Genomic DNA, 25,084 nt, shown 5'->3' with positions numbered 1-25,084 from the left:
TGACTGTGAGGTGAACGAGAGGCTGGACACGCACCCGGTCCCTACAGTCCCTACCGTCCCACGGCCGTCCCAGTGCGGCGCTCCCCCTCCCCCGGCCACAGCCTCGCCTGCAATCTCCCTCCCAGCCGAAAGCGGGTTTTTTAAAACTCCGAAGGTGGGAGAAATCCTTCTGGTAGCTACACTGATTCCAAAAGAGGAAAGAGCTCTCCCAGTGCAGGAGCACCGCGGACTCTCCGTCAGGCGGGGCCCTCGCGGGATTAGTGCTGGGTTCACTTCTGAATCCCCCGGGGTCCTCAGGACCCAGAAACCAATCTCAGGAGAATAATTCTTTTCTCCTCTCTCATAAATGCCCCGACAGCAGGCGGTGAAGGCACGGGAGGCCACCGTGGCCAACTCGCTGGGGCCGGTGAGGGGGGGATTCAGGGCCGCAGCCCGTGACCGGTGCCTGGGCAGTGTCACACTCCTCTCTGCTGGCACTGAAATCGTAACTTTCTGAAATGACCCACTGAAACGGCAGGTTACCTGAGGCTTGTTCAGCCCCTGACGACCAGATACTCTCATGCGGCTTTTGCTTCCCTTAACGGAATATTTACCCTGAATAAACAGTCTCCTTCTCAGAGAGAAGAAAAACATCACTTCTTAGGTTTAAAAAAAAAAATAGGTTATTCTCTGAGAAAATTATTTTCCTGTGTTTTTCTAAAGTAATCTTTACATGGGAGGAGAAAGTATTTATTTAGGAATAAATTCAAAACCTGACAAGCTGAGTCCCAAAAGCATCAAGTGAACTTCTCTGCTTCGACGCCACTTTGTCCAAGCTTGTTAAAAACTACCACTAACAGGAAGGAGAGTCACAAACAAGACTCATGTTTAAAATAATATTTAAAACAGTTAAAATGACCTGACAGTCTCCTGTCACCACTTCTGCAGGCTTCTCTGCAAACTTGATCTCTGAGGAACCCTTCCTTCCTGAGGGCAGTTCCGCTCCGGGGACTTGCTCCCCGACACCGGGGGGGGCGGGATCTGCATGCACCACACCCCAGCGGTGTGCCAGGGCTGCTCACGACACACATGAACGGTGACCACTGCAGCCCGCCAACGACACTGCCACACTGTAATCACCCTGTCACCTCAAACTGAGGGGGCCTGACATAACCATGCTAGTCTCCTCGCTTGCAACGCAAAGTAACAAAAACTTAACGGACCAGTTTTCAGCTAAGACACAGCCTAAGAGTCACACGCGAATATACACTTATCGGTCCGTGGCTTGTAATGGATGGATGAAAAGACGTCCAAAGTTGCTGCCGTGACCGAGGCAGAACTTATCAAACCAAGAAGTGGGATGGCACCTCCCGACACAGAGAACTATCTCCCCAAAGGAGATCACCTCAAACACCCTCACCTAAAGCTTTTTCTCTAGAAAGCATGACGTTGTAGACCAGAGCCCGAAAGAAAGGGATCGGAAAAGGGTCCCTCCCCCGACGACAGCGGGACGCACTCGGCTCATGTACCTGGTTATGGTGCTGACGGAGAAGTGAGACGGAGGCTGAGTCTCATGCATGAGAAGTTTCAGGTAAACGCTGCTTTGATCTCTTGCCACAGCCACTACTGGGTCAGCTTGTCCTTGGTCACATTTATAAAACAGCTTCGGGACAAGCCTAACATGAGAGTAAGGTTTACTTAGAAAGTATGTGAAACTCACCTGGGATTCGTCACCTCTGTCAAGGTGGTTAAGCCTGCAACACGGTCTACCCACAGACCACCACCTGCCCTGTTCAGGGTGACATCGCAGCACACCAGAACAGGGGGTCCCGATCACCGGGCCAATCGCCTGCATACCAATCACACCAACTCTGAACTGACTAGGTGCTGTACTTCCTTTTTGTCTGCTGTAGAATCAGGTAGCTCTCTCTACATACGATAAAATACTCTGATTTAAAGTTCTCTTTCTGGGGCACCTAGTAGCTCAGTGGGTTAATTATCTGACTCCTGATTTCCACTCAGGTCATGATCTCACAGTCGTGGGATCGAGCTCTGTGCTGGGCATGGAGCCTGCTGATTGAGTCTCCCTGCCCCCTGCGCTCCCTCCCACTCACACACATGTGCACAGGCTCGAGTTTTCTCTCTCTCTCTCAAATAAATAAATAATATTAAGTTCCCTTTATTAGGGGCAGAGGAGGAGAGAGACCATCTTAAGCAGACTCCATGCCCAAGGCAGAGTCCGACTCAGGGCTCAATCTCACAGCTGTGAGATTGTCACCTGAGCCAAAATCAAGAGTCAGGAAGCTTAACTGACTGAGCCACCGAGGCACCCCAAAGATAAGTTATTTTTAAAAGAACAGGTAAATTTTAGGGATATAAAATCGTATAAAGCCATGAAAAATTTTAAAAACAACATCAAAAAGCTTGGCCTCACAACTCAATTTCCAGGAATTAATTCTAAGGAAAAAATTTATACATAAACATGAACGTGTAGTAATATTTACTGACCAGTATTCATTAGGTCAAAGAAAGCTTAATATCCAACCAAATAATATCTATGTGAAAGTTTATCACAACTCCAGAGTGAATTATTGGCCCCTAACTAGAATTTCTAAACGCTGCTTAGAGCCTTCCCTGATCTGCCACTGTGTGACGTGTCTGTCCTTCAGCACGGAAGCACGAGTACACCGAACCAGGGTGCCGGCCTACGTGACACCCGTTTCTTCTTCAGAAGTCTGAGGGCAGGAAGGGGCTAATAATATAGTCAGTGGAAATGACCAGATTACAAAATCACACACACATCTGTCCCAATTTTTAAAAAGATGCTCCTACAGAGGATATGCATCAAAATGCTGATAGTGAGCATCTCCAGGGGAGAGCCCAAGGGTCTTTTATTTTCCTCTTCGTGCCCTCTCTTCTCTATGTCCCAAACTTGCGACAATGAGCGTGCATCGCCCGGACGCTAGGAAGCTAGTACTCTGGTGCTGTTCCGTCCTCACGGCGGACTCCCGCGGGGGTGAGTGCCATCTTTTCTGACGGTTTCAGAGCGGCTGAAGGGGAGCCCACGGTGCAGGAATGCTGGCCTACTCTCCGGATGTTCGGGGTCCCCTCCTCGTGCCGTTAAGCCCCTTCACCACGAATGGGAGCAAAGAGCAAATACTTGGTAAATACCTCATCAGTGCAGCCGCGGCGACATGTCGCACCCTGGGGTCTTCGTCCCCAAGCAAATAGATGACGACATTATTGAGCACTCGGTCTTGCAGTTTTAAAAGCTTCAGAGAGAAAGATAAAACAGATTGTGACATCTGTACTTAACTAAATTCAGGGAAGGTATTTTGGAAGGCCAGTGAGGAGGAACTCAGGGTCACCAGTCTTAAACCCACACACACAATCACAACTGTCATGATCTAAACTTCAGGATCAGTCTAGAACAGAGAGCACTTGAGAAAGCCCCCACCCCTGGGAAAGGGCAATTCCTGGAGGTGACAGCGTGGCCTCAGGAAAACGAACGGCTTACCCCTGTGTAGTGATGGGCCCCTCTGTGCAGGTTTTCTGCTTTTGCCTCCAGAAAGCTCACCAACCTAACAAAAGAACATATTTAACACGAAATAATTTAGTTACTCAACAAAAGCCCACTGCCTGTGAGCCTCTGGCAGACGGGGCACGGGGGGCAGCTGGAGCGTGGGCGGGGAGCGATGGCACTTCCCGAAGCCCACAGAAGGATGAATGTTTTTACACAAGTACACTTTATGTGACACTCATTTCAGACTCAGTAACACAGTACTCGGTACACTGTTCTTCTTCAAAATAAATACAAACAATACAGGGAGAGTCCACATGGCCTCAGAGTGAGCTCCAACACCCACCACGGGAGCGGAGAGTGAGCCATGGGGAGGGGGGCCTTGCACACACAGGCCACAAGGCCTCAGGAGGTTCCTCACCCCCACCCCAGGGTCCCTACCTGCGAGGCGGAGGGGAGAGCACGCCCTAATTCACAGAGGCGTTCTGAGGAAGAAAGGGAATAACCACGGAGGGCACCTATCTCTGAGCCTGCCACATAACAATCACTTTATTACAGTGGCTTGTAAAAAACCCAAACACCCGGATAATAAAGAAATTTCCCCTTCTAAAAGAAAGCACTGAAAGAAAACATTTTAAACCAAACTTCCCCTTTGAAAATGAAAAACTGCAAGGCACCAAGTTATTCTGTAATCGCAAGGACATACAAATGGCCTATGTGATCTCCATTCGGTGTGGTGAGGGGCATGTCCCTTTTCCATGAGCACAAGTGATGTAAGTGTGAGCGCTCTCATTCCCGCCACCCAGAGTGCTCAGATGACTGAAACTACCAGAAAGATCCAGTCCTCTGCCTGAGTTTAAATCCCCAGGCACAGGGCAAGCTGAGAAGACCAGCACCAGCCACCCAAACTGCCTGGATTCCTGATTCACAGGTTATCTGATAAGCATCACTAATCAGTAACTCAATCAACCGACCCAGCCCTTTCAATTCCTAGTTCAAACTCCAGAGCAGCTTAGCAGCTTTAGTGACCTAATGAACCCAACCCACTTACCTAAAGTCAATCTCTGCGAGCGTTTCCAAAAGCTCTGTCCTCACCAGCCAGTAGGCGCTGTCCCTGAGGCTCAGCATATCGGTGATGAGCTGCAATCCCAGGTCACTGGAGCCACTGCTGCACAGACTCATGACACAGTGCTGGAAAATGAGGCACCGCCAGGGTCCATCCCACCCCGTTCACTGACTCACTCGTCCACAGACCCACTTCCTCTTCTGACTAGCGGCCATGTCCTCCGCTGCCCAACGTGCCACAACAGCTCCCGTGGCTGCCCCTCCCGCCCCTCTGTGCACACGCAAGCACACACAGGCACACGCGGGCACTTCCACACCACGGTGCGCGGTGGCTCCAGGCCAGCAGCTCGCACTTCCCTCTGCTCTCGGGAAGACATCAATGGAAACCTGGCAGATACCTGCAGCTAAGGAACACTTATGGCCATGAAAGTTTGCAAGGGGAAGGTATGCTATTAGTCTGGCAGTTTGTTGGGTTTTTGTTTTGATTTTTACTGGTTAATTTTTACTATCACTGGCTGGCCAATAGGGATTTATGAGCCAGCTCACACATAAAGGTGCAACACACTACCAGGTACAGGCTGGACGCTATGGCACTGGCACAAAACAGAGATGATTGGTAACATTACCGACCACTTTGATGCGGCCTTCTATGGGCCTAGGAGAGCCATCGGTTTTTCAATCCCACAGGTTTTACACTTAATGTCAGCAAGATATATTTCCGAAAAGAAATATACCTTTAACCAAAAAGTACGTTCTAAAAATATTCTGAGTGGTAAAACTTAAACTACACTCTATTGAACCTTAACTTTATCGGTGATATCATCTTTCTACCGGTGAGTGGTGGACACATACATGTTTATTATTGCTTATAGCTTTAGGATGTCTGGAAATATTTAGTATTAAGACCAATTTTAATTAGAACAATGGTAAAATTTCCACTCATCTAATAACTGATTTCCACAAAAGATTATGCTTACCCTCACAGCTGTGCAGGCCAACTTGCAAGTAACAGAAGACTCATCTTTCAAAGTTTTCCGCAGCAAAGGAATGCAGTCCGCCAGAGAAAATGTATTTCCTGACCAGAAGAGCAAAGAGGAAACGCCTTTACGTAAACCTGAACCTGGGAATTCTATCTAGAAAATATACTGAAAACTCTGCCGTTACCTGTTTGAGCTCTAACGCTGCCCATCCAGTCTCCCACCTGGAAGTGGGACCTGCTGAGGATGGAGGAGATGAGGGTCCCGCAGAGAACGGCCGTGGCCCCTCTGACCTGGGGGTCTCCGTGATCGATGTAGTTCAGGATGTCGGACACATATTGCTCCTCTGCAGAGATAAATGGCCCAGTTACTGTATAAGCCCCTCCCATCAGTTTTCTAACTCAGAATAAAAACTTAATTCTTAAGGGAAAAAAAAAGGGTGAGTGGGTGATCCAGATCTAGAAAAGACTTGAATATAACAGCCATGAGAGGTAGAAAATATTTTGGCATTCACAGAGTCTAGATTCATCATAGTCTTGACACCGCTTCAACACAGTAGATTTTCTGGATTCAAATTCCAGGTTGCCAGTCAATAATCAAAACTCCAAGATTTCACTTCAGAAAAAAAAGATGAGAGAAACTCAAACCAGTCCACACTTACCAAATATGAATTCAAAACCCCAAGTGTATGCCCTCGCCCCAAGAAGGGGAGAGGACGCGGGATGACAATTTCAGAAGTGCGGCCCCTCCCCCACTTACTCCCACATGGCAGTGCATCGCAGAACGCGTGCTACAGGAGGCAGGGGCTGTGTTCTCTGCTGGTCTCAGGGCCCACCTGTCTCTGAGTGTGAACATCGGGCCTGGCTGAGTGTGACCCAAAGCAGTTTTGATTATATACAATCTGTGCTCGGTGTAAATGCAGTATGTACGTACACTGGCTCTTACGTTCCCAGCTTTCTGTTGTTTGGTCACATGTGTTCACACTGCACGCTGCATCTATAGGGAGTCCAAAAAGCTAACACTGTGTTTTAAATAGAGCTACCACGTAGTTCAAATGCCACCAGTGAACTCAAAACACACACTGGTCTAAGACTAACACAGTCAAGACGGTTTGAACTGATCTCCGAGTACTGACTCAACGTGAGGCATGAGGCATGAACTGTGAACATACCAGGGTACTCCGCGGGGTCGAGAGGGACTTTGTAAAGTTTGCTGAAGAAAGACTCGGGATGAAGGGCCACAGCGGCTCCCACACAGCTGAGTGCCAGCGCCTTGACGCTGACCCTCACGTCCCTGTCCGGAACCAGCACTGCAAAGAAACCACCTCGTTCACCTTTGGCTTCAAGGCAGCAAACATGCGGTGTGCACAACAACCCAGACCCAGTGACCCAGCTCCCTCACGTCCCCTCCCTGCTCCCGTCCGTCAGCCGAAACCCGCGCTCACCCCCAGCTTCTACTCCCTCCCTCTGCTGCACAACCAGTACAAACGGGTCACCAAGTTGACCTTGAAAGCTAGAGATTTCCTTCCACGCTGTAACTGCCCTGCTATATACATACCATTTTTTTCTCCAGTCAGCAAAAAGGAAGCCGAGAGCAGGCGGACACAGTGGACAAGAGGAACAGAATCGTCATCGGTAGACTGTCCTATGTCACCTTTGATCCGGCAAGGCTGCAACAGAGAAACAGACACTTCTCTGTCTTGTAATGAAGGAACCGACACCTTCATTCATTAGAGCATCCAGCAAATAGTTCCAGAGCAGCACCTACGCCAGGCGCTGGGGACAGAGACGCCAGTCTCCGTCACACACGAGCCTGACCTCACAGAGCACAGTGGAGCGGGATCAGTGTCAGAGGCAGGGCTAACACGGGGTCACGTGAGCCGTGGCAGGGATGAGCTTGGCGTGCAGGGAGGGCAGGCAGGACGGAAGGCAGCTGAGACCCGGGATTAGGAGGCTGCTCGGGAAAGGACGGCAGGAGCCATCATCTACAGCACAAGTGGACGCTACTTGGGCCGAGAGAGAGCCCTAGGAATGCCCAAGGCCGAGAGGGAGCAGACCTGGCACAGAGGGGACCTGGAAGGAAGTGGTGAGGCCTCGGGATGACTGAGCATCTACAGAGGGACTAAGTACAAAACACCCTTTCCTGCCCTCGAGGAATTTAAAATTAACTGGGAAGACAAGACGCCTACATGTAAAAAAGTAAGCATTTCAGAGATATTTTATAAACAGTTCAATAGATAACTCAACAACAACATCAAAAACTCAAACATGATTAAAAACTGAGCAAAGGACTCAAATAAACATTTCTCTAAAGACACACAAATGGCCTGGCAGCACATGGAAAGATGCACAACATCACCAATGGTTAGGGGAAGGCACGTCAGAACGTGAGCGATCTACAACCCCACACCCGGCAGGTGGCTGCTGTCAAAGCAAGTCAGGAAGTAACAAGTGCTGGCGAGGACGTGGGCAAACTGGAGCCTGGGCACTGTTGGCAGAACATAAAATGGCGCAGCCGCTACGGAAAACAGTGTGGCGCTTCCTCAAAACACCCTAAAAAGAGAACTACCGTGTGGTCCTGGGGACGCATCACACCCCAGGAGTCGAGAGCAGGGTCTGGAAGAGACGCGCACGCCCCCAGGTCCACATGGCATTGTCCATAAGAGCAAGAGATGGAACCCAAGTGTCCGTCAGTGCGTGAATGGAGAACAAAATGTGGTGCACACCTTCGGCAGGACCGCGCTCAGCCTTAGAAAGGAAGCCCATCCTGACACCTGACACCACACGGGTCTGGGGGAACCCGGATAACATTATGCCAAAGGAAACAAGCCCGTCGCAAATGGACAAATGCTCGGATCTCACTGATGTGAGGAGTCATATCCACAGAGACACAGAGCAGAAGGTGGGAGCCAGCTGCTGGCGGGGGCGGCGGGGGGGGTGGTGGTGTCAGTATTTAAGGGGGAACGGAGTTTCTACGTGAGGAGATGGAAACAGTTCCGGGAAGGGGGGTGGTGGCTGCAGGGCATGAAGCACCTATGCCTTGAGCTGTCCGCTTCACGGCGGCTACAACGGCAAAGTTTATACCACACACGTTTGACCACCATAGACAAATAAATCCATTAAACGAGCAAAAACAACCACACTGCAAGACTATGCATGGCCATCAAACGAAAGGCACAAGAAATCAGGTGAGGGAGTGCTTGGTGTGAGACATCTGTCTGGGAAGGACGCTCAGTGAGGCGGAACTTCAGGCCATTCTCAGGGATTTGGGGAGCACCTGGGGAGGCAGAAAGGAAGAGCACCCCTGGAAGAAGTCAGTATTTAAGGGGAAACGGCTGGGCAAAAGCTGAGAGTTGGGACAGCCGGGAGCGCGGCGCACAGCCGGGAGCGCGGGCACTTCGAGCCCGCACGTGAGCTCAGGGTGCTGAGTGGCCTCCGGCCTCGACAGCTCACCTTGTTCTCCTGGTCTCCTGCTTCGGCAGCTTCATCTCTTGAGACGAATGTGTCCACACTGCTATCGGAGGGCCGCCGGCTGTGGCCCATGCTTTTCAGTAAATGTGCTTGCTGAAGGGCTTCACAATCAGAGAGACGGGACTGAGTGACAAGTTTCCAATTAAATAACAAATATACACTTTTATGCAAAGCCAACATGGAAGTACAGGATTTAGATCAAGAAACAGGACAGTCATCCCTCAACTGATCTTCCACATTTGCTATTTACAACTCAGAAAACAAAGATGTCTTCTTGGAAACTATGGTAAAACCGAGACGTCAGGGCTAGAACCACGACGGCGCGGGGGCACCGACCAAGTCCACGTACCAACTGCAGAGTCCCGGAAGGCATCTGCGTCTTCCTCCGGGAGGGCGCCCGCAGCCTCCTCATCCTCGTCCTGCGGCTGTCCGACCTGCGTCCCTGGATACTGGCCGTCGGCACCATCTAACACCTGCACGGTTCAAGAGGGGCTGGTGAAGGCTCGGAAGGGACATCACTGAGGGACAGGCTCTCCAACGTGGGCAGGCAAAGGCACGGGCAGAAATCACGGGGACCGCGTCTTCCGTACTAACACAAAGGTCATTTCCTTAAATGCACAGACATGCACGCGTGTAAAACTGGCTTCAGTGAGCATATGTTGCTGCTACATTACATAAAGCTTCCAACTATAAAAATTTTAAATAAATTCCAATCTGAAAATTTCTTTTTGACATAAAAAAAAAATCTTAACAAAGATCTTCGTCTTTACAAGCAAATTTTACAGTAAGTCACAAATGAGGGAAATCTTTCAAAAAAACCTAACGCTACACCAGGTTAGCTTCTAAGCTGCTAGGACTAAATCAACTAAGTATTGGTTGACAACACAGGAAGTCGTGTATTTAGCCATAAACTTGGATTATGATTCCATACTGCAAAATAAATTCACATTCACTTGAAATCCCATGTAATTTACCTGAAAAACCAAATGAGGGGAACTCAGTACACTCAGTACTGAGTAATTTAGTAATTACTGAAATAAATTCTGTATCATTTATAAAAGTCATTTCAAATCCTTATAATAAAAATTGTCAAACTACATGTTTAAAAACAACCAAGAAGGAAACAATTTCCTCCACTATCCTAATTAGTTTATATTAAAAAAAACTTTACCTCAGTTAAAAAAAAAAACCTTAAAATGAGAAATCCTACCATAATAAAAAACAGTACTTTTTGAATATCTTACTATATGCCAGGTAGGATCAAAAAGCACTTTACACGTTTGGTCTCCCGTAACCTCCGTGAGCCTTCCAGCACAAGCACTGCCGTCCTCAATCTATGGATAAGGAAACTGAGGCAAGAAGAGACACAGTGGCCCAGGCTGCACAGCCAGTAAGCGGCAGACCCACAGCTGCGGCGGCTCCCTGCAGCAGGCCCCTTAACCACCACGCCAAGCTGCCTCGCGAGGGAACTCCTCATCCCTTTCACTTTGCTTCTTCTCTCTGTGCCACTTATCACTACCTATTTATTTACTTACTGACTGATTATTGGCTTATTATCTGCCCCACAAGCACATGCACACACTCTAGACTAGGGATAGTCAAGCTCTGACCTAAGGACCAAACCTGGCCCACCACCTGTTTTGATAAATAAAGTTTTATTGGAATGCTAGTTCGTTTACACACTGTCTACGGCGCCTTCACATGACAGCAGCAGAGAGGACTATGTGACACAGGCTGTAGGCTCGGGAAGCCAAAGATCTCTGTTGTCTGGCCCAATATGGAGTTTCGTGACAACTACGCGAGTTGTTAGCTTTCTGTGAGCAGTTTTGTGTGCTGGGCCCTCTACGTACGCCCAGTTTGGGAACAATCCCCGGAACTTCACAGGCGCTCAATGTTTTTGTTCAGTGAATAATGATTACATGAGGGACATGGAAACACCTCATAAACCAGAAAGAACAACACCTGGGTAACTTCAGAAGACCAGGAGTTCTCAGAATTTCCTATGATCCTCCACTCCTAACCCTACAAACTCACCAGAGACCATCCACTGGGAAGAGGCAAGATACCCCATGGAAACTGGCGCCATAAACACACGGCAGAATCTCCCTCACTCACTTAACACATGCTCCTGGCCCAGCACTTTCCCCAACTTTCCTCTCCCTGCATTCTGGGCAGAACTTGTTCATGTCTTCCTTACCCACTGCTCCATGTATTTGTCCTGTCCTCCTGGGCCAGGTCTTCTAGTTAACACCCTAACCGGGAGTGAACCCCCGACTCTGCCTCGGTAACTGTCAATCCGCGTGGCCAGCAGAAACCCTGCACCCATGACAACCCAACAACTCAGTAGGGAGGAAGGTGGTTTATCTCCTGATCTGTTGTTCAATGCTTCGGCATTCATCCACATAAAAACAAAACCAAAAAAAACCCCAAGCTCCCCCCCACCCCAAAATCCATGTTCTTGATAAAATCTGTTAAATAATAACAGAACACTTAATAGTACAAATTGTTTTTAGGAAAATGGGGTGTCAAACTCAGTATAAACTTTTCCTGAACATTTTGATTAGACCATCCCCGAGGTGCTTCGTGTCCACTAGCTCAGAGACCCGAAGTACTAAAATCCGCGTTCTATAAGAAGGAATATGGTGTAAAAGGTTTTGAAAAGCCAAAACATTAAAAAATGTTAAACTAATGCACAGTATTAATGTTTTTAATTACAATGCAGTAAGACCATAGATCTGTTAATAATAGGCTCCGTATGGATTTCTTAAAGAATGATTTAATCTGTGCCCAACAAGTTCTTACAGAATGTAAAATGCACTCAATTTTAGCAACGTTCATATCATCAACTAACCTAATTTTTGACCTCTGACCTCCACGTTCAACACAAATGCCACTCGGCTGTTTCCTTCAGTGAGGGTATTGGGTGGGGCTGAACTCTCCGTTAATGACCTGAGCTGGGGACCTCTGCACTCTTACTAGTGAGCCAGATGGGGAGAGGGAAATAGGCAGGAGGGTTTGGGTCTGGGCCTCCAGGCGAGGCCCCTCTGCAGAAACCGGGGCGCCGCCCTCTGCACCCACTTACAATTTCAGAACTGTCTGAAGGGGTCACAGCTGAATCGGGCCCTTCGGTGGTGGTCTGGGAACTGTCACTGACTGGGGAAGAGGCCTGGGTGCCATCGTTCAGGTCCATGGCTGGGTCGGACGGGACGGCACTGATCTGGCTGGAGCTGTGGCTCAGGATGTCCTCCTCATCCCCGTCGGTGGCAGCGCTGGCCAAGTCACAGCCGGTCAGATCCACCGAGTCCGGCTGCAGCGTGTGCTGTGAGCGGGGCTGCTCGGTGATGATGTCGTGCCCCACGGAGTCAGCAGCTGAACCGGCAGAGCCAGGAGTGGAGACCCCGGAAGAGGCCGCCAGCTCACCACCAATCTCACCCTTGACTGAAGCTGAAGACAAAGAAACACTCACTCTTCAGAGGGCCAGGAAAAACATTCAACAGGGAACCAAATGTTTACAAAATACCCCAAATTTCACCGTCATCAAATGTTTTAGCCGCAAAAAACCATGAAATACGGTAAAAATACGAACTAGAAAATTTCAAAAGACAACAGCGTATTCTTGAAACATGACTAAAATTGTATTTTACTGTATTCTGGATTCACCTTTTACTCTCTTACCACGTCATACTAACAAAATAAGGGCTCTCAGCAGATAGTTGTGAGTGCTATCAATATTCTGAAATAGAATTTCACCGTAAAACCTGAAGCACGCTCAGTAACAACCACTCGGAGTCCTTGAGCTCCAGCTCTAGCCGCGGCCTGGAGGGCCACAGAAAGACTCCACAATCCACCAGTGGCCTGGCCAGAGGCGCGAGTGCTCAGAAATGACGGGAAAGTCAGCGTCTATGTGAGGCAGGCTTTCCTTCTCCCCGGACCCTGCTCAAGACCTCTAAGCCAGTCCTACCCACTTGTCGGGCAAATGTGCAGTGCATTTTCCTAGCTTCATTTTAAAATTCCCACTAAAAAGACACATATGCTACATAAAATTCCCTACAAGGAGATCAGCACCAAGCTGTTATCAGTGGTCATCCCTGGAGGCCCCAGGGCCAGTGAGCCCTTGAGCTCGACACTGCTGAGGACAGCTGTAATTCTCGTGTTGTTTTGTTTTTGTAATTAAGAAAAAAATCTATTTCTGTTTTGTAAAAGTTAAATGAATAGATGAATAATCACCACTGGAATTTTTCAGATTTTCCTTCCCAAATACCTTAGTCTTATTTTAGTTATCTAAAAATAATCCTTTGAATAATCTGTTCAATCCAAACTGCTCTCATTTACTCCAGTTATTAGTATCTTAATCAACACTTCTTTCTCAGAAAGTGAATGAAGAATCTGTAACAAACGTAAATTTCTTTCAACTATCCATAAGTTTTAATCCCACTTTCCTCTCAGAATCCCTGTAATTCATATGAGACACTTCCCCACCACCCCCTACTACATAAGAAGACTTATGCTCAGGGAGCATAAATCTAATTTTAAAAGAGCCTAACCCAAGGAAAATAGCAAAATTTGATGCAAGAAAACATACACACACATTTCAAAGTAAATGCTCTAAAAGAAGCGTGGATTAGCCACCATTTGAGCAAGCTGGCTTCACCGCTGCCCCCAGGAGCACAGCCCCTCAGGAGGGGCAGGACGGGGGAGGGAGGTGCAGGGAAGGGGCCAGTGGAGAGGAGGGAGGGGAGCACCACTGCCCCTCCCTCGGAGCTACCTGTAAAGGCGGGGCTGCTGCCCTCCGACCTGGACTCGGAGTCATCCTCCAAGGCTGCTGCCTCTCCGAAGAGCACTTTCCCTAGGAAATGATGTAGCAAGAGTCCTTAAGCTTGCTACACGAAGGACTTCAAAAATCAGACAGATGCACATTCTAAGCGGCAAATCATAAGCATATTTAATTCACTCTCATATAAAAACACGTGAAGTATATTTTTAAAAATAAAGTATTTTTACATGTCTAGCGTGCTAAATACAAAGAAGCCACAATGTGATATTTAGATATTATTAAAATCAATAAACCTACATGAAACAAAGTTAAAAAGCAAAAATTCTCAAACTATAACACCAAGTATTTTAATGATTAGTATGTATTTACTGACTTAGACTTGTGTTAGTGCTGAAGAATTTCCACTGTTATTTAATCTTGCAGATGGAAGCTATGGCTGGAACTGATTCTACCGGCAACCAGAGCGCGTATGTAACTATCGTGCCCCCGAAACTAGTGTCGCGCTGGGCGCTAACCAAACTGGAATTAAAATAAAATCTTAAAAACAGAGTTCAAAAATAAAGCAAAAAGACCGTGAAGGTCACTTCTGTTCTCTTTTAAGCAGCCAGACTCTGCGGCCAACAACCAGACCCTGACTGGGGAGGATGGGTAACAGTGACTTCTGCACAGCTCTGAAGACACAGTTACAGTTCTGGCAGTAAGAAAAAAAGAAAACAAAAGTCCTAACATGATTTAATTGGACTAATTAAATCACTGCGATCACATTACACATAGAGGTCATTAGATGACACTATAGAAGTCGTTATTAGCAATTTCCAATTTCTAACTTCACTACTCTTCAAGAAATAGGTCATACGTGCAATAACTTCCAGAAATCTATACAGCTGTGACATGGAAGGGGGAAAGGGGCAAAGAAAAAGCAAAGGATATGCAAAATCTACATAAAATTCACATGGCAACTTGGTGAATCTGCTAACAGTCAGTCCTCTATTACAGGCCGAGTGGCTGACCTCGAGGAAGCAAATTAAAATCTCACCCTGTGCACACGGGTGTAATGAGAACAGACTCTGTCCTTACAATCGGCGGTTTGCCTCTCTGACCCAAGGAGCCTGCCTCAAAGGGTGTAAGGTCAAAGCTGCTGCCAGAGAGGCCCCAGGCCACGGCACCCCCACCAGGCCATCCTACATCCTACATCCACTCTGCTTCTGTCTCCCTCAGATCTGCAGATCTCACTTGACAAAAAAAGATTCTGCAACTATATCAAGAAAAGCTTAAAAACCACAGCTACCCATGAAAAAGGAAAACAAAACAAAACAAAACAAAAAAGATATTGAGGACACAACAACTCCTAGCCAGCAGGAAATCACTCAACTCAGTGGTGGCAGTCAGCCCCTGGGTCTTCTTCCTGGGGAAGGTGACTAAGCAATAAGGCGAGTAAGTCTCAGGGCAGCTTAGCACCTGCCTGAAAAGTTCCTCTCCTGGAAGCCTCGTGGCCTTCAAACACTCTCAGTATTTCACCAAAATCCCAAACCTGATTAAGTGCACCACACTATGATGGACCAAATAGTATTGATTCTATGTTCTAGGAAATTTTTACTTAGTCCAGTCAGGTTAGAATATTATTCCTGCCAAGATCCCATTCAATATTGCAAATAATATTAGGCATTAGGCTCTCAAACACTCAAAAAAAATACATGTTGTATACCAATTATGCCTCAATAAATTGTAAAAAAGATTAGTCTTTTAAGATTTCAAAATAGAAAATGGTGGCAATTCTTTCCTTTGGACATCCAGACTGGAAAAGAAAATACTTGGTGTTGTAAAGTGTTGATGTGCACCAAAACAATCACACTGTAGATCCAAAACACTGTGATTTAATAGAAATAAATGATATCGGAATGTTCTGGCACGTACAAAGCTAAGTACAGCTGAAAAATGATAATCAAGCCCAAATTAACCAAATAATTAACCGAACATCATTCCTGACTAATACTGAAAAAAATTCACAGAAAAGGGAGTTAGTTTTATAAAACGGAACACGGTCTCTGTAAAGCAAGAGCAGGCACGCTAGGGCAGACCTCCTTCTAGGACTAAAGTTCTACTGAGCGCAGCCTAGTGCTTCGGGCTACGGCTGCCTCCGGCCCCAAGACAGAGCCGAACGGATAAGGAGGCCCTTTACAGGAAAAGTTTGCTGAACCCTGACCTAAAGCGTTAGAAATTTATGACACAACAATTCTGATACACAAGCAATTTTCCAAAGCCACCTACAGAACCATTCAGGCCCAGTTACGAGATTCCAACAACGTTTATAAATACAATCACTCTGCCGAGAAGAGGCACAGGACAGTCGAAGGCAATACAGAAATACAGAAAAAGCAGGGAGATCCAACATAAGACTCTGATTTCTGAAATAATCACCTTTTTGTTTTCTTGAAAGGACAGGGCTGCATGAAGAACCCCCTCCGGCTGTAAATCACAGAAAATGACAGATGAACATAAGGTGACAAGCTGTTAAAATCCAGAAGGAATTTGAAAATCTTCAAAAAGCTTGATTCAGCTTTAAAACTAGAGAATGTGTGAACATACTTCCACAGGCAGTGCTTAACACCACAGCACAACACTTTAATTCTGACATATGAAAATGATATCAATGTTCAAACATACAGTTCTAAAGATAGGCCCTAAAATGTCAAAGAAGCTAAAATAAAGTGCATATAAAAAGTCAAATTAATGACATTAGAAATCTCAGATTATCTGGTCAATTAATAATCAAATATAAATTTTCATTAGCAACAATCATTAAAAATCTGTATTTCCAGCAAATGTCTGTAAGGCATGCGTTCTACAGAGAAAAGGGTTCTTCGGTACACAGGGCCGTGAACAGACACATTCTCGTTTTCTGCTCATGGTTCAGGCCAACGTTCACGTTCAAACGAGGCAGCAACTAGGCCTCCAGTCACACCCTCTCGGCTGTCAACGCCGAGTAAAGACCAAGGCCGGGCCGCGCACGTGCCCACACGCCGTCGGGCTCAGGTGAAGCCTGGAGTCAGCAAATGGCACAGAAGCCTCCTGTGCCAGATCCAGTGCTAGAGGCCCCGCTCCGGGGATCCCCATCTACTCCGGCCCCCACGGGCAACTCCAGTCGGACGGGGCCCACCGGGGCTGGAGGAAAACCAGCGGTCAGTGTGCAGGGCAGCACCGTGTGGGGATTAGGGCCCCATCCCCAAAGGCATAAAGAAGGGCTTTGGGGGGCAGAGGACGGGGTTTCCTAACGTGGCCCTCAAGGGCAGAAAGGAACCCTAAAACCCTACAACGACTTGAAGATCCCATCTTGGCCGTGACACGAGGGTCCTGGAAATACTTTCCCTAAAGTTTTCGTTTCGCGATGGACGACACGGCACGTGGAGGCAGCCAGCCCAGTCGAGAAGCCGGCCTTAGACGCAGGCCTCGTTCTGTCACCTGACCTCGCCACACTTCCGTCCTCCCGTCTACAGCTTAGGCTTCCAGGGACCGAAGGGCCCCGCTCGGCACAGGGCCGGCCGGCCCCCCCCATCCAGAGGGAAGCAGGGCGGCGCGGGGGCAACCGCCGGACAACGTACCTAGGAGCTCTGCGATGCTGCCGCTGCGGCTCCGGCCGCCGGGTCCGGGCTGCGCGCCGCTGAGCTGCCCGCCACCCGGAGAGGTCAAGGCCTGCAGAAGCTCGGGCGGGGGCGTCCTGAAGAGCTGCTGCAGGAGCTCCAGTGCCCCGGTCACGGCGTTGTGGTCTTGGTGCTGAGTGTAATGCAAGGTCAGTTCATAAACCTGGAAACACGGGGACAAGGGTCATCGGCACAGTGTCTAAAACGTGTCCCAGGGTTCGCTGGTCTTGAGTCTTATGTTAGCAAATTTGTGTCTTAATTTCTCCCCCTTGAAATTTCTCCATCACGTCCAGCAATGTGGTCATGGCTTCCATGCTGTGTTCTAAATCCCCAGGACTTTGTCCATGGTCAGGTTAACTCCTTACAAATAAGGAGGCACTTCCACAAGTGCAGCACAGGCCAGTGAAGACCTGCCTCTGCCCAGCCAGCAAGCAGGGAGGGAGAAGAAAGTTCCGGTCCGTGGCGACTGCAGCTGGTCTCACACACAATCAGTGTAGGAGACACTGTCCTGAGGGGGCGCCCAAGCAGCTCGATCAGTTAAGTGTCCGACTTGGGCTCAGGTCATGATCTCATGGTCCGTGAGTTCGAGCCCCACGTCGGGCTCTGTGCTGACAGCTCAAGCCTGGAGCTGCTTCGGATTCTGTGTCTCCAGCTCTCTCTGCCCCAGCCCTGCTCACACTCTCTCTCTCTCTCTCTCTCAAAAATAAATAAATATTAAAAAAAAAAAAAAAAACCTTTAAAAAAAAAAGAGAAACACTGTCCTGAGCACCATGGAAAAAAAATTGTCAAGCTCTTTTTTTTTTTTTTTAATGTTTATTCATTTATTTTTGAGAGAGGGAGCGTGCGCGTGCGCACAAGCTGGGCAGGGGCAGAACAAGAGGGAGACACAGGATCCGAAGCAGCTCCAGGCTCCAGGCTGTCAGCACAGAGCCCAATGGGACTCGAACCCACCAACCTCCAGATCATGACCTGCGCTGAAGTCAGATGCTTAACCAACTGAGCCACCAACCACCCCAAGAGTTTACAAACATTTTAAAGGCAGTGCATCAAATTTTACCAGGGCTCTCGATACTGTATTACATTATATGAACACACTGCACTCTTTTTCCTTTTATTTCTTTAAAAAACTTTTTTTTTCAGTAATCTCTATACCCAACATGGGGCTCAAACTCAGGACCCCAAGATTAAGAGTCCCACCTTCTTCCGACTAAGACAGCTGGGTGCCCTTCTTTTTCCCTTTAGAGCTGCCTGACAAAATACTAAGTGCCCAGTCAGATTTGAATTTTAGATAAATACTTGTGCAGCATAACTATGTCCTGTGCAATTTCAGACATACTTCACCACAAAATTATTTACGACTTTTCTGCAATTCAAATGTAACTGGCACCTGTATGTTTACTCAGTAAGTTGGGCGGCCCTACCTTTACAATCATAAAAGTAATACACATTTTAAAAAAACAGTACAGAGGAGATAAAAAGGAAAAGTCTCAGAGGCAGCTCCTTTTAACCCTTTGTGTCTAGTTCTTTTGAGGGCAGCCGTGCTCTGCACCACAGGCCTCGGGGCTGCAGACTACAGGCCACCTGCTTCTGGACTGATCGCTGGAGCACAGTGCGTCTATGCATCATCTGTGGCCGCTCTCCCGCGGCAGCGGTCGGGCTGGACAGCTGGCCCATCACAGAGAAAGGTCGCTGTGCCCTGCTCAAGATAATCAGCTTCTACCTCGATTTCTAGAGCCATTTATTTTCAACAAACTTTCGATGTAAAATGAAGAAATAAGCATCTCACATTTCTTTTACTCATCTGTCCCCTACCAAATCCTGTTAGCATTGTTATTTCATGTTATTATTATTTAAAATGTTTATTTTGAGACAGATAAGGACAGCACAAGCAGGGGAGGGGCAGAGAGAGGGAGAGAGAATCCCAAACAGGCTCCACACTGCCAGTACAGAACCCAACGTGGGGCTCAATCTCATGAACCATGAGATCATGACCTGAGCCGAAACCAAAAGTCAGATGCTTAACCGAATGAGCCACCCAGGCGCCCCTCAGTACTTCAAATTATTAAGATTTATAACATTTACATGCTATGCAACACTATTTAAATCACAAGTGCTCTGTCTAGAAGTTGAGTCTAAAAACGGGAATAAAGGGGCGCCTGGGTGGCTCAGTCAGTTAGGCATCGACTTTGGCTCAGGTCATGATCTCACAGTCCACGGGTTCAAGCCCCACATGGGGCTCTATGCTGACAGCTCAGGGCCTGGAGCTTTTTCAGATTCTGTCTCCCTCTCTCTCTGCCCCTCCCCCTGCTCGTGCTCTGTCTCTCTCTCTCTCTCTCTCTCTCTCTCTCAAAAATAAATAAATGTTAATAAAAATTAAAAATCCAGCATGGATCTTATCCCAAGTACATAAACACTACTTACTGCAAAGCCTGTTCATGTGACCAGATCAAAAGAAGTATTTCATTTTTACTAGTGCTGTGTCGCTTAAAAAATAAACAGATTCTCTTTTATTATAATCTATGATTCACTTATAATTACTTAACACTGGAATCTGCTTCATAACTGGAGCATAACGCTCTTCAATGAATCTTCCTGGTTCTCCTAGAGCTGCTCCTCACACCTCTTTGCCCGCCTGGTAAATACACACGTGCCTTTTCCCCAGCTTCTCAGCCCTAACATTGGCCGCGGGCAGTTCCTGGGGCTCCTCTGACCCGTTTCTGATCTGGATGGCAGGCCGCTCACCAACCCTCCTAGAATACTTCTACCACATTCCTGAGTTGTTAGGTCTTGGTTTACGGATTTCAGGCTCCCCTCTTTTTGGATCCATCTCTCATTTTGCTGGAATACACCTTCAAATAAGTTTTTCAAAAAGCATATAATGGTAAGCAAACTAACTTCTTGCATATCTAAAAGTATCCAGGGGCGCCTGGGTGGCTCAGTTAAGTGTCTGACTCTTGATTTTGGCTCAGGTCATGATCTTAAGGTTCTTAAGACCAAGTCCTACATCAGGCTCTAAACTGACAGTGTGGAGCCTGCTTGGGATTCTCTCCCTCCCTTTCTCTCGGCCCCTCCTCCACTCATGCACTAGCTTTCTTGTTCAAAATAAACTTAAAAAAAGAAAAAAAGAAAAATTTTAAAAGTATCTCTATTTTGCCCATACTTACTTTACAGTTCAGCCAGGCTCAGGATTACTTTAAATTCTATTTAACTATACTGTAGTTAGCCAAATTACATTGGCGGAGCTGAACTTCTTAATCAAAATAATTGAAGGCAGAATGACTATCAGCCAAAAGAAAATGGATTAAAATATAATTTAGGGACGATGGTATCGAGCGTGCTGCTTCAGCGCTGTGCAGTACCGTTTGCTCGCTCTGGAGAAAGAGAACTGTGCAGACCATCAGTCCTTGGGCGCCACGCCGCGTCCCCTTCACCGGGTCCTCCCAGGGTTACCGCCGCCCCAGTCCCATGTGGTTTCCAACATCCCTCTAGCCTCACATGGCTCTCGTCGGCACCCCTGCTAACCTATGAGGACCCCTGAGACCTTCGCAGGACCCACACCGGTTCCCGTCTACACCCGCGTGCTCATTCCCTGAACTTGGCAAAGGCTGTAGCGTATGCCTATACATGTATCCCAGCTCTGTGTCTGGTCAAACCCTACCCACCCCCAGCCTCGGCCCTCAGCCAGGCCCCTCCGGCACGCCTCCTGACCGTGGCCATGCAGGGCCTCCTCGCTCTGTGCTTCTACAGTGCCCTGAACCCACACCTCTCCACGCCATTTCATGACTGACTGCTTGCTTCCAGGAGCCCAATGGTCTCCAGCGTTTCTCGACTCAGCAGGCTTTTTTTCTAAACATGAGGAAAAAAATTCTGAGTATGTAACCGCAATGCTTATGTATTTATTTTAAAATGTTATACAAGCAGTGCAGAACCCAGGTACTGTGTACATCGTAAAACGTGCACTGAATCTGACAAGACTACAGCCTGTTACCAATTTATAGGAAATGCAGAAAACAGAGAAGTATGTTCACTTCCAAAACAGGGAGGCAAGCAAGCAAGCAGACTGCCAGGAGTGCCACCCAACTTATCTGTCCCTTCAATAAATGGATTCAGGAAGGAAGTGACCGTGCGACCAAAGAGCCTCCCAGTCCTCACCCACCAATCTTACTTGTACTGATTCCAACAGAGTAAAGCAAACAACTGACAGGAGGAGTGGGTGTTTGATGTTAAGGAAATGTTCATTTTTTCAGGTGTAACAACGGCACTGTCGTGAAGTTGTAAAAACAAAGAGTTCTCACTTACAGGGATACACACTGGAATACTTTAAGGTACAATGACTAGGATTCACTTCAAAATAATGCAAAAAGGGGGTTATAAGAGAACAATAACTGGCCCTGAGTTTATCATTATTAGCACAGGCGATAATTACTGAAGGGCTTTACGATGCTGTTCTGCCTACTTTCACATGTCTGGGCACCTCCATGATAAAATGTAAAGCAAATAAGATAAAAATGAAATAACCTTTTTTTTTCATGTTTTATTTAGTTCTGAGGGGGAGAGAGAGACAGCATGAGCAAGGGAGGGTCAGAGAGAGAAGGAGATACAGAATCGGAAGCAGCTCCAGGCTCTGAGCTGTCAGCCCAGAGCCCGACATGGGGCTCAGACCCACACACTGTGAGATCAGGACCTGAACCGAATCGGATGCTTTCCCGACTGAGCCCCCCAGGCACCCTGAAATAACCATTTTTCAAATGTATGATCACCCCCAGAACACCTGTTTTACTCACTAAAACATTCAGTAATGGTTTTTTGAGAGGGTAATATACACCTGGCCTATGTCACGAGAACGTCATCACTTCTGTCCTAGGAGACAGCCGAAGGGCGGCTCGCTGAGTGAACTCTCAGCCCCCACATTCCCGTAGAGCCTGCTCCTTCTCAGGGGTCCTTCACTAAGCTGCACTCCCAGGGCCCCACCGTGTGCCAGGAAACATTGTAAGCACTTTACAAATGTTACCTAACTCAATGCCTAAATCATTAAATCACTGCCTTCGATTCATGATTTTTATGCAAGAATTATTTTATGCCCCTTATAATTTTGTGCCCTACAAAATTTAGGTAAAGGACACAAGTCATAAATCCACTTGACCCAAATACCTATGAACTATAATGTCGTCGTCAATATGAGGAAAGCAGAACACAGAGCCAAGGCGCCCCTCTCAAGACCCCAGGCTGTGGGCCTTGACTCCTATGTGCACCAGTGACCATCCGACTCACAGAAAAGGTAAGGGCTTCAGTAGCATCCAGTACATGAAATACGGTAAAAACCCTAACATTTTAAGCCAAGCTCACAAAATCCAATTGCTTGAACACAGCCACATTCACGGTTAACAGAATACCCTGGACGAGCACACCACAAAGAATGAGGTCAACTGCCGGAGTCGGCTCCCGATCCCCTCGTGTTAGGATGTATACATGGTTTCTCCATGTGGGAAAGAGGAGTCGTAACATACTGCCCCTAGGCCCCCGTGGGCCATGCTCCTCACTCCCTGGAGCTGTGCACCAGACCACGGGCTCCAGGGCCAGAGAGCACACCCGCAGTGCTCACCATTGGGCCCCCAGCACCTGCCCTAGTGCCGGGCACACAGCGGGTGCTCAATAAATACTTACTGTACGAATGAACACATTTCCGAGTCCTGGCTTTACAAACAGGGTACGGCATTCTCTGTGCCAGGCAGGGGTCCAAGTGGTTTACGTAACACACTCAGTAGCCTTTTAGGAGCGGTTACCTTCATACAGGGAATCTGCCACTCAGAGGTCACGCAGCTAGGGGTCGTGACCTAGGATCTGAACCAGGTGGCCCAGCTGCAGGCTCTTCCCTTTCTCTTCCCAAGTATTTCTCTGCATGTCAATTGTTTGTGTACGGGCACCAGAGTAAACCATGTGGCTCCTACCTGGAGGAGCTGCTCTGTCGAGGGAGAGACTTCCATTTCCTTCCGTGTCACCCCAAAGCTGCCTTTCAGGCTCGTGTCCTTGACCTGCTGCTGCAGCAAGGGCACCAAATACCTCAACGTGAGCAGCACCCCGAGAATCAGGACGGTAGAGTGTTCGTCCTCAACAGGAACCAGCAAACCTAGAAGGGCAGTAGGAAGATTTCTTAACACCGTCATCTGCTTGCGGATTCACGGCCTCACTTGTTTAAAAGAAGAGATGCACGGGAGAGCCGTATTACGAGCTGGTAGGGAGGGATCAAGATAGACAAACTTCACTGTGGGAAAACACACAGTTATCTCATCTTCAGGCCAAAATCTGGGAGTAGCTTTAAAGGAGCGGCTTTACATCCTGAGCCGAGCGAGGCCCTTTAGAGTGAGTCTGGCTGTGTCTGAAAGGCAGGTGGTTCTTCCACATCCAATGCCCGCGTGGCCCCCTCAGCACCGGCCAGTGTTCCTTTCCACAGCTTCCCCAGGTACACAAGAAACCGGGAGCAGATGCACACCCGCGGGGGGAGCCCGCGAGGAGCCGAGGCTCCGCTCCGGGCCTCAGACACTCACCACACTCCACGCCGCACATACAGCGTGCAGCCTGCGGTGCGAGGGCCACGCCAGGTGTGCGGGGCGGCACACTGCCTCGCAGCCACCGCCCTGCGAGCCCTCCTGGGCACAGAGGAGAAGAGGTCTCTTCCAAATCATCACAAAGGTTCAACGTGGGCTCATGACGGCCTCCACAGGCTCCTATGTACTAGTCAGCCAGTGCCGAAGGGCCTGGGCTGGGAGCTAAGGGATTGCCTGGTTTTAAAGAATTTAAAAGCTCTGATCCGGGAGGGGCCCGGATGGCTTGGTTGAATGTCCGACTCCTGGTTTGGGCTAAGGGTCGTGGGATCAGGCCCTGCATGAGGCTCTGCAATGAGTGTGGAGCCTGCTTAAGATTCTCCCTCTCTCTCTTTCCCTCTCCCCCTCCCACTGCACACACGCTCTAATTAGAAACAAACAGCTCTGTCCCGGGCCAGCGCTAGAGGCTGGCGCAGGCGGGGCGGAGCAGGCGCCCGGTCTCACCCAGGAGCACGCTGAGCAGCCAGCTGTAGAAGTACCGCGCCCTCCTGGAGTGCTGGCAGACGCTCACGGCTGAGCCGGCTGCTGTGCGCCGGACGGTAGGCGAGCTGGACTTCAGATTCGCTATGAAAGCCTTTAATAGGACCTAGGGAGGCGAAAACCCAAGTAGATAAAAAGACAAAACTCCTACGAAGCTTATCATGTTATTTCAGAAAAGTTACTCCGAATTCTCACAGGGTGTAGGTTATAAACCAATGGACTTTCTGACGGCATCCCAAATTCAGGGCATTCCAGAGAAGTCTGCAAAGATGTGGCCTACTGACTTCCCTATGGACTGGAAGTAGGGACCTTGCTCAGGGTATATGTGCTCTGAGCGAACACCTGAGCTTCTAGAAAAGGTATGCCCACAGCATCTGGGTACTGGGCCAGTAAATGACACTATGTAAAATAAAGGCAGTAAAAACAAACAAACAAAAATGAAAACAACAAAGTCAAGAGGAAGAGAGTAGTAGCCAACTAGAGCCACGCCCCAGCCTGAGGGACGGCTTGTGGCCACACTGCTATTGCTGCTAAGAGGAGCTTCCTGGTGGGCCCCCCCCCCCCCCCCCCCCCCCCCCC

General features: G+C 48.3%; 1 protein-coding gene across 1 annotated transcript in view; it reads right to left on the bottom strand.

Annotated features, from left to right (window-relative positions):
• The window catches only part of HTT (huntingtin), a 134,606-nt gene that overhangs the window by 76,024 nt on the left and 33,498 nt on the right, over positions 1-25,084 (bottom strand). Inside the window, exons 7-22 of the mRNA XM_039232151.1 lie at positions 24,470-24,611; positions 23,372-23,550; positions 17,385-17,586; positions 16,204-16,251; positions 13,777-13,857; positions 12,094-12,455; positions 9,361-9,484; positions 8,994-9,112; positions 7,099-7,210; positions 6,713-6,850; positions 5,729-5,887; positions 5,542-5,639; positions 4,551-4,690; positions 3,497-3,560; positions 3,151-3,251; positions 1,509-1,655 (exon numbers count right to left, since the gene is read on the bottom strand). Of these exons, the coding sequence (XP_039088082.1) occupies positions 1,509-1,655; positions 3,151-3,251; positions 3,497-3,560; positions 4,551-4,690; positions 5,542-5,639; positions 5,729-5,887; positions 6,713-6,850; positions 7,099-7,210; positions 8,994-9,112; positions 9,361-9,484; positions 12,094-12,455; positions 13,777-13,857; positions 16,204-16,251; positions 17,385-17,586; positions 23,372-23,550; positions 24,470-24,611 (2,216 nt within the window). The remainder of the gene's footprint in view (positions 1-1,508; positions 1,656-3,150; positions 3,252-3,496; positions 3,561-4,550; positions 4,691-5,541; positions 5,640-5,728; positions 5,888-6,712; positions 6,851-7,098; positions 7,211-8,993; positions 9,113-9,360; positions 9,485-12,093; positions 12,456-13,776; positions 13,858-16,203; positions 16,252-17,384; positions 17,587-23,371; positions 23,551-24,469; positions 24,612-25,084) is intronic.

This window comes from Hyaena hyaena, unplaced genomic scaffold (assembly GCF_003009895.1).
Source record: "Hyaena hyaena isolate Hyena2069 unplaced genomic scaffold, ASM300989v1 scaffold_63, whole genome shotgun sequence".
In the NCBI taxonomy this organism is placed as follows: domain Eukaryota; kingdom Metazoa; phylum Chordata; class Mammalia; order Carnivora; family Hyaenidae; genus Hyaena; species Hyaena hyaena.
Note: the sequence above shows the minus strand (reverse complement) of the source record. Positions and strands in the feature narration are given on the sequence as shown.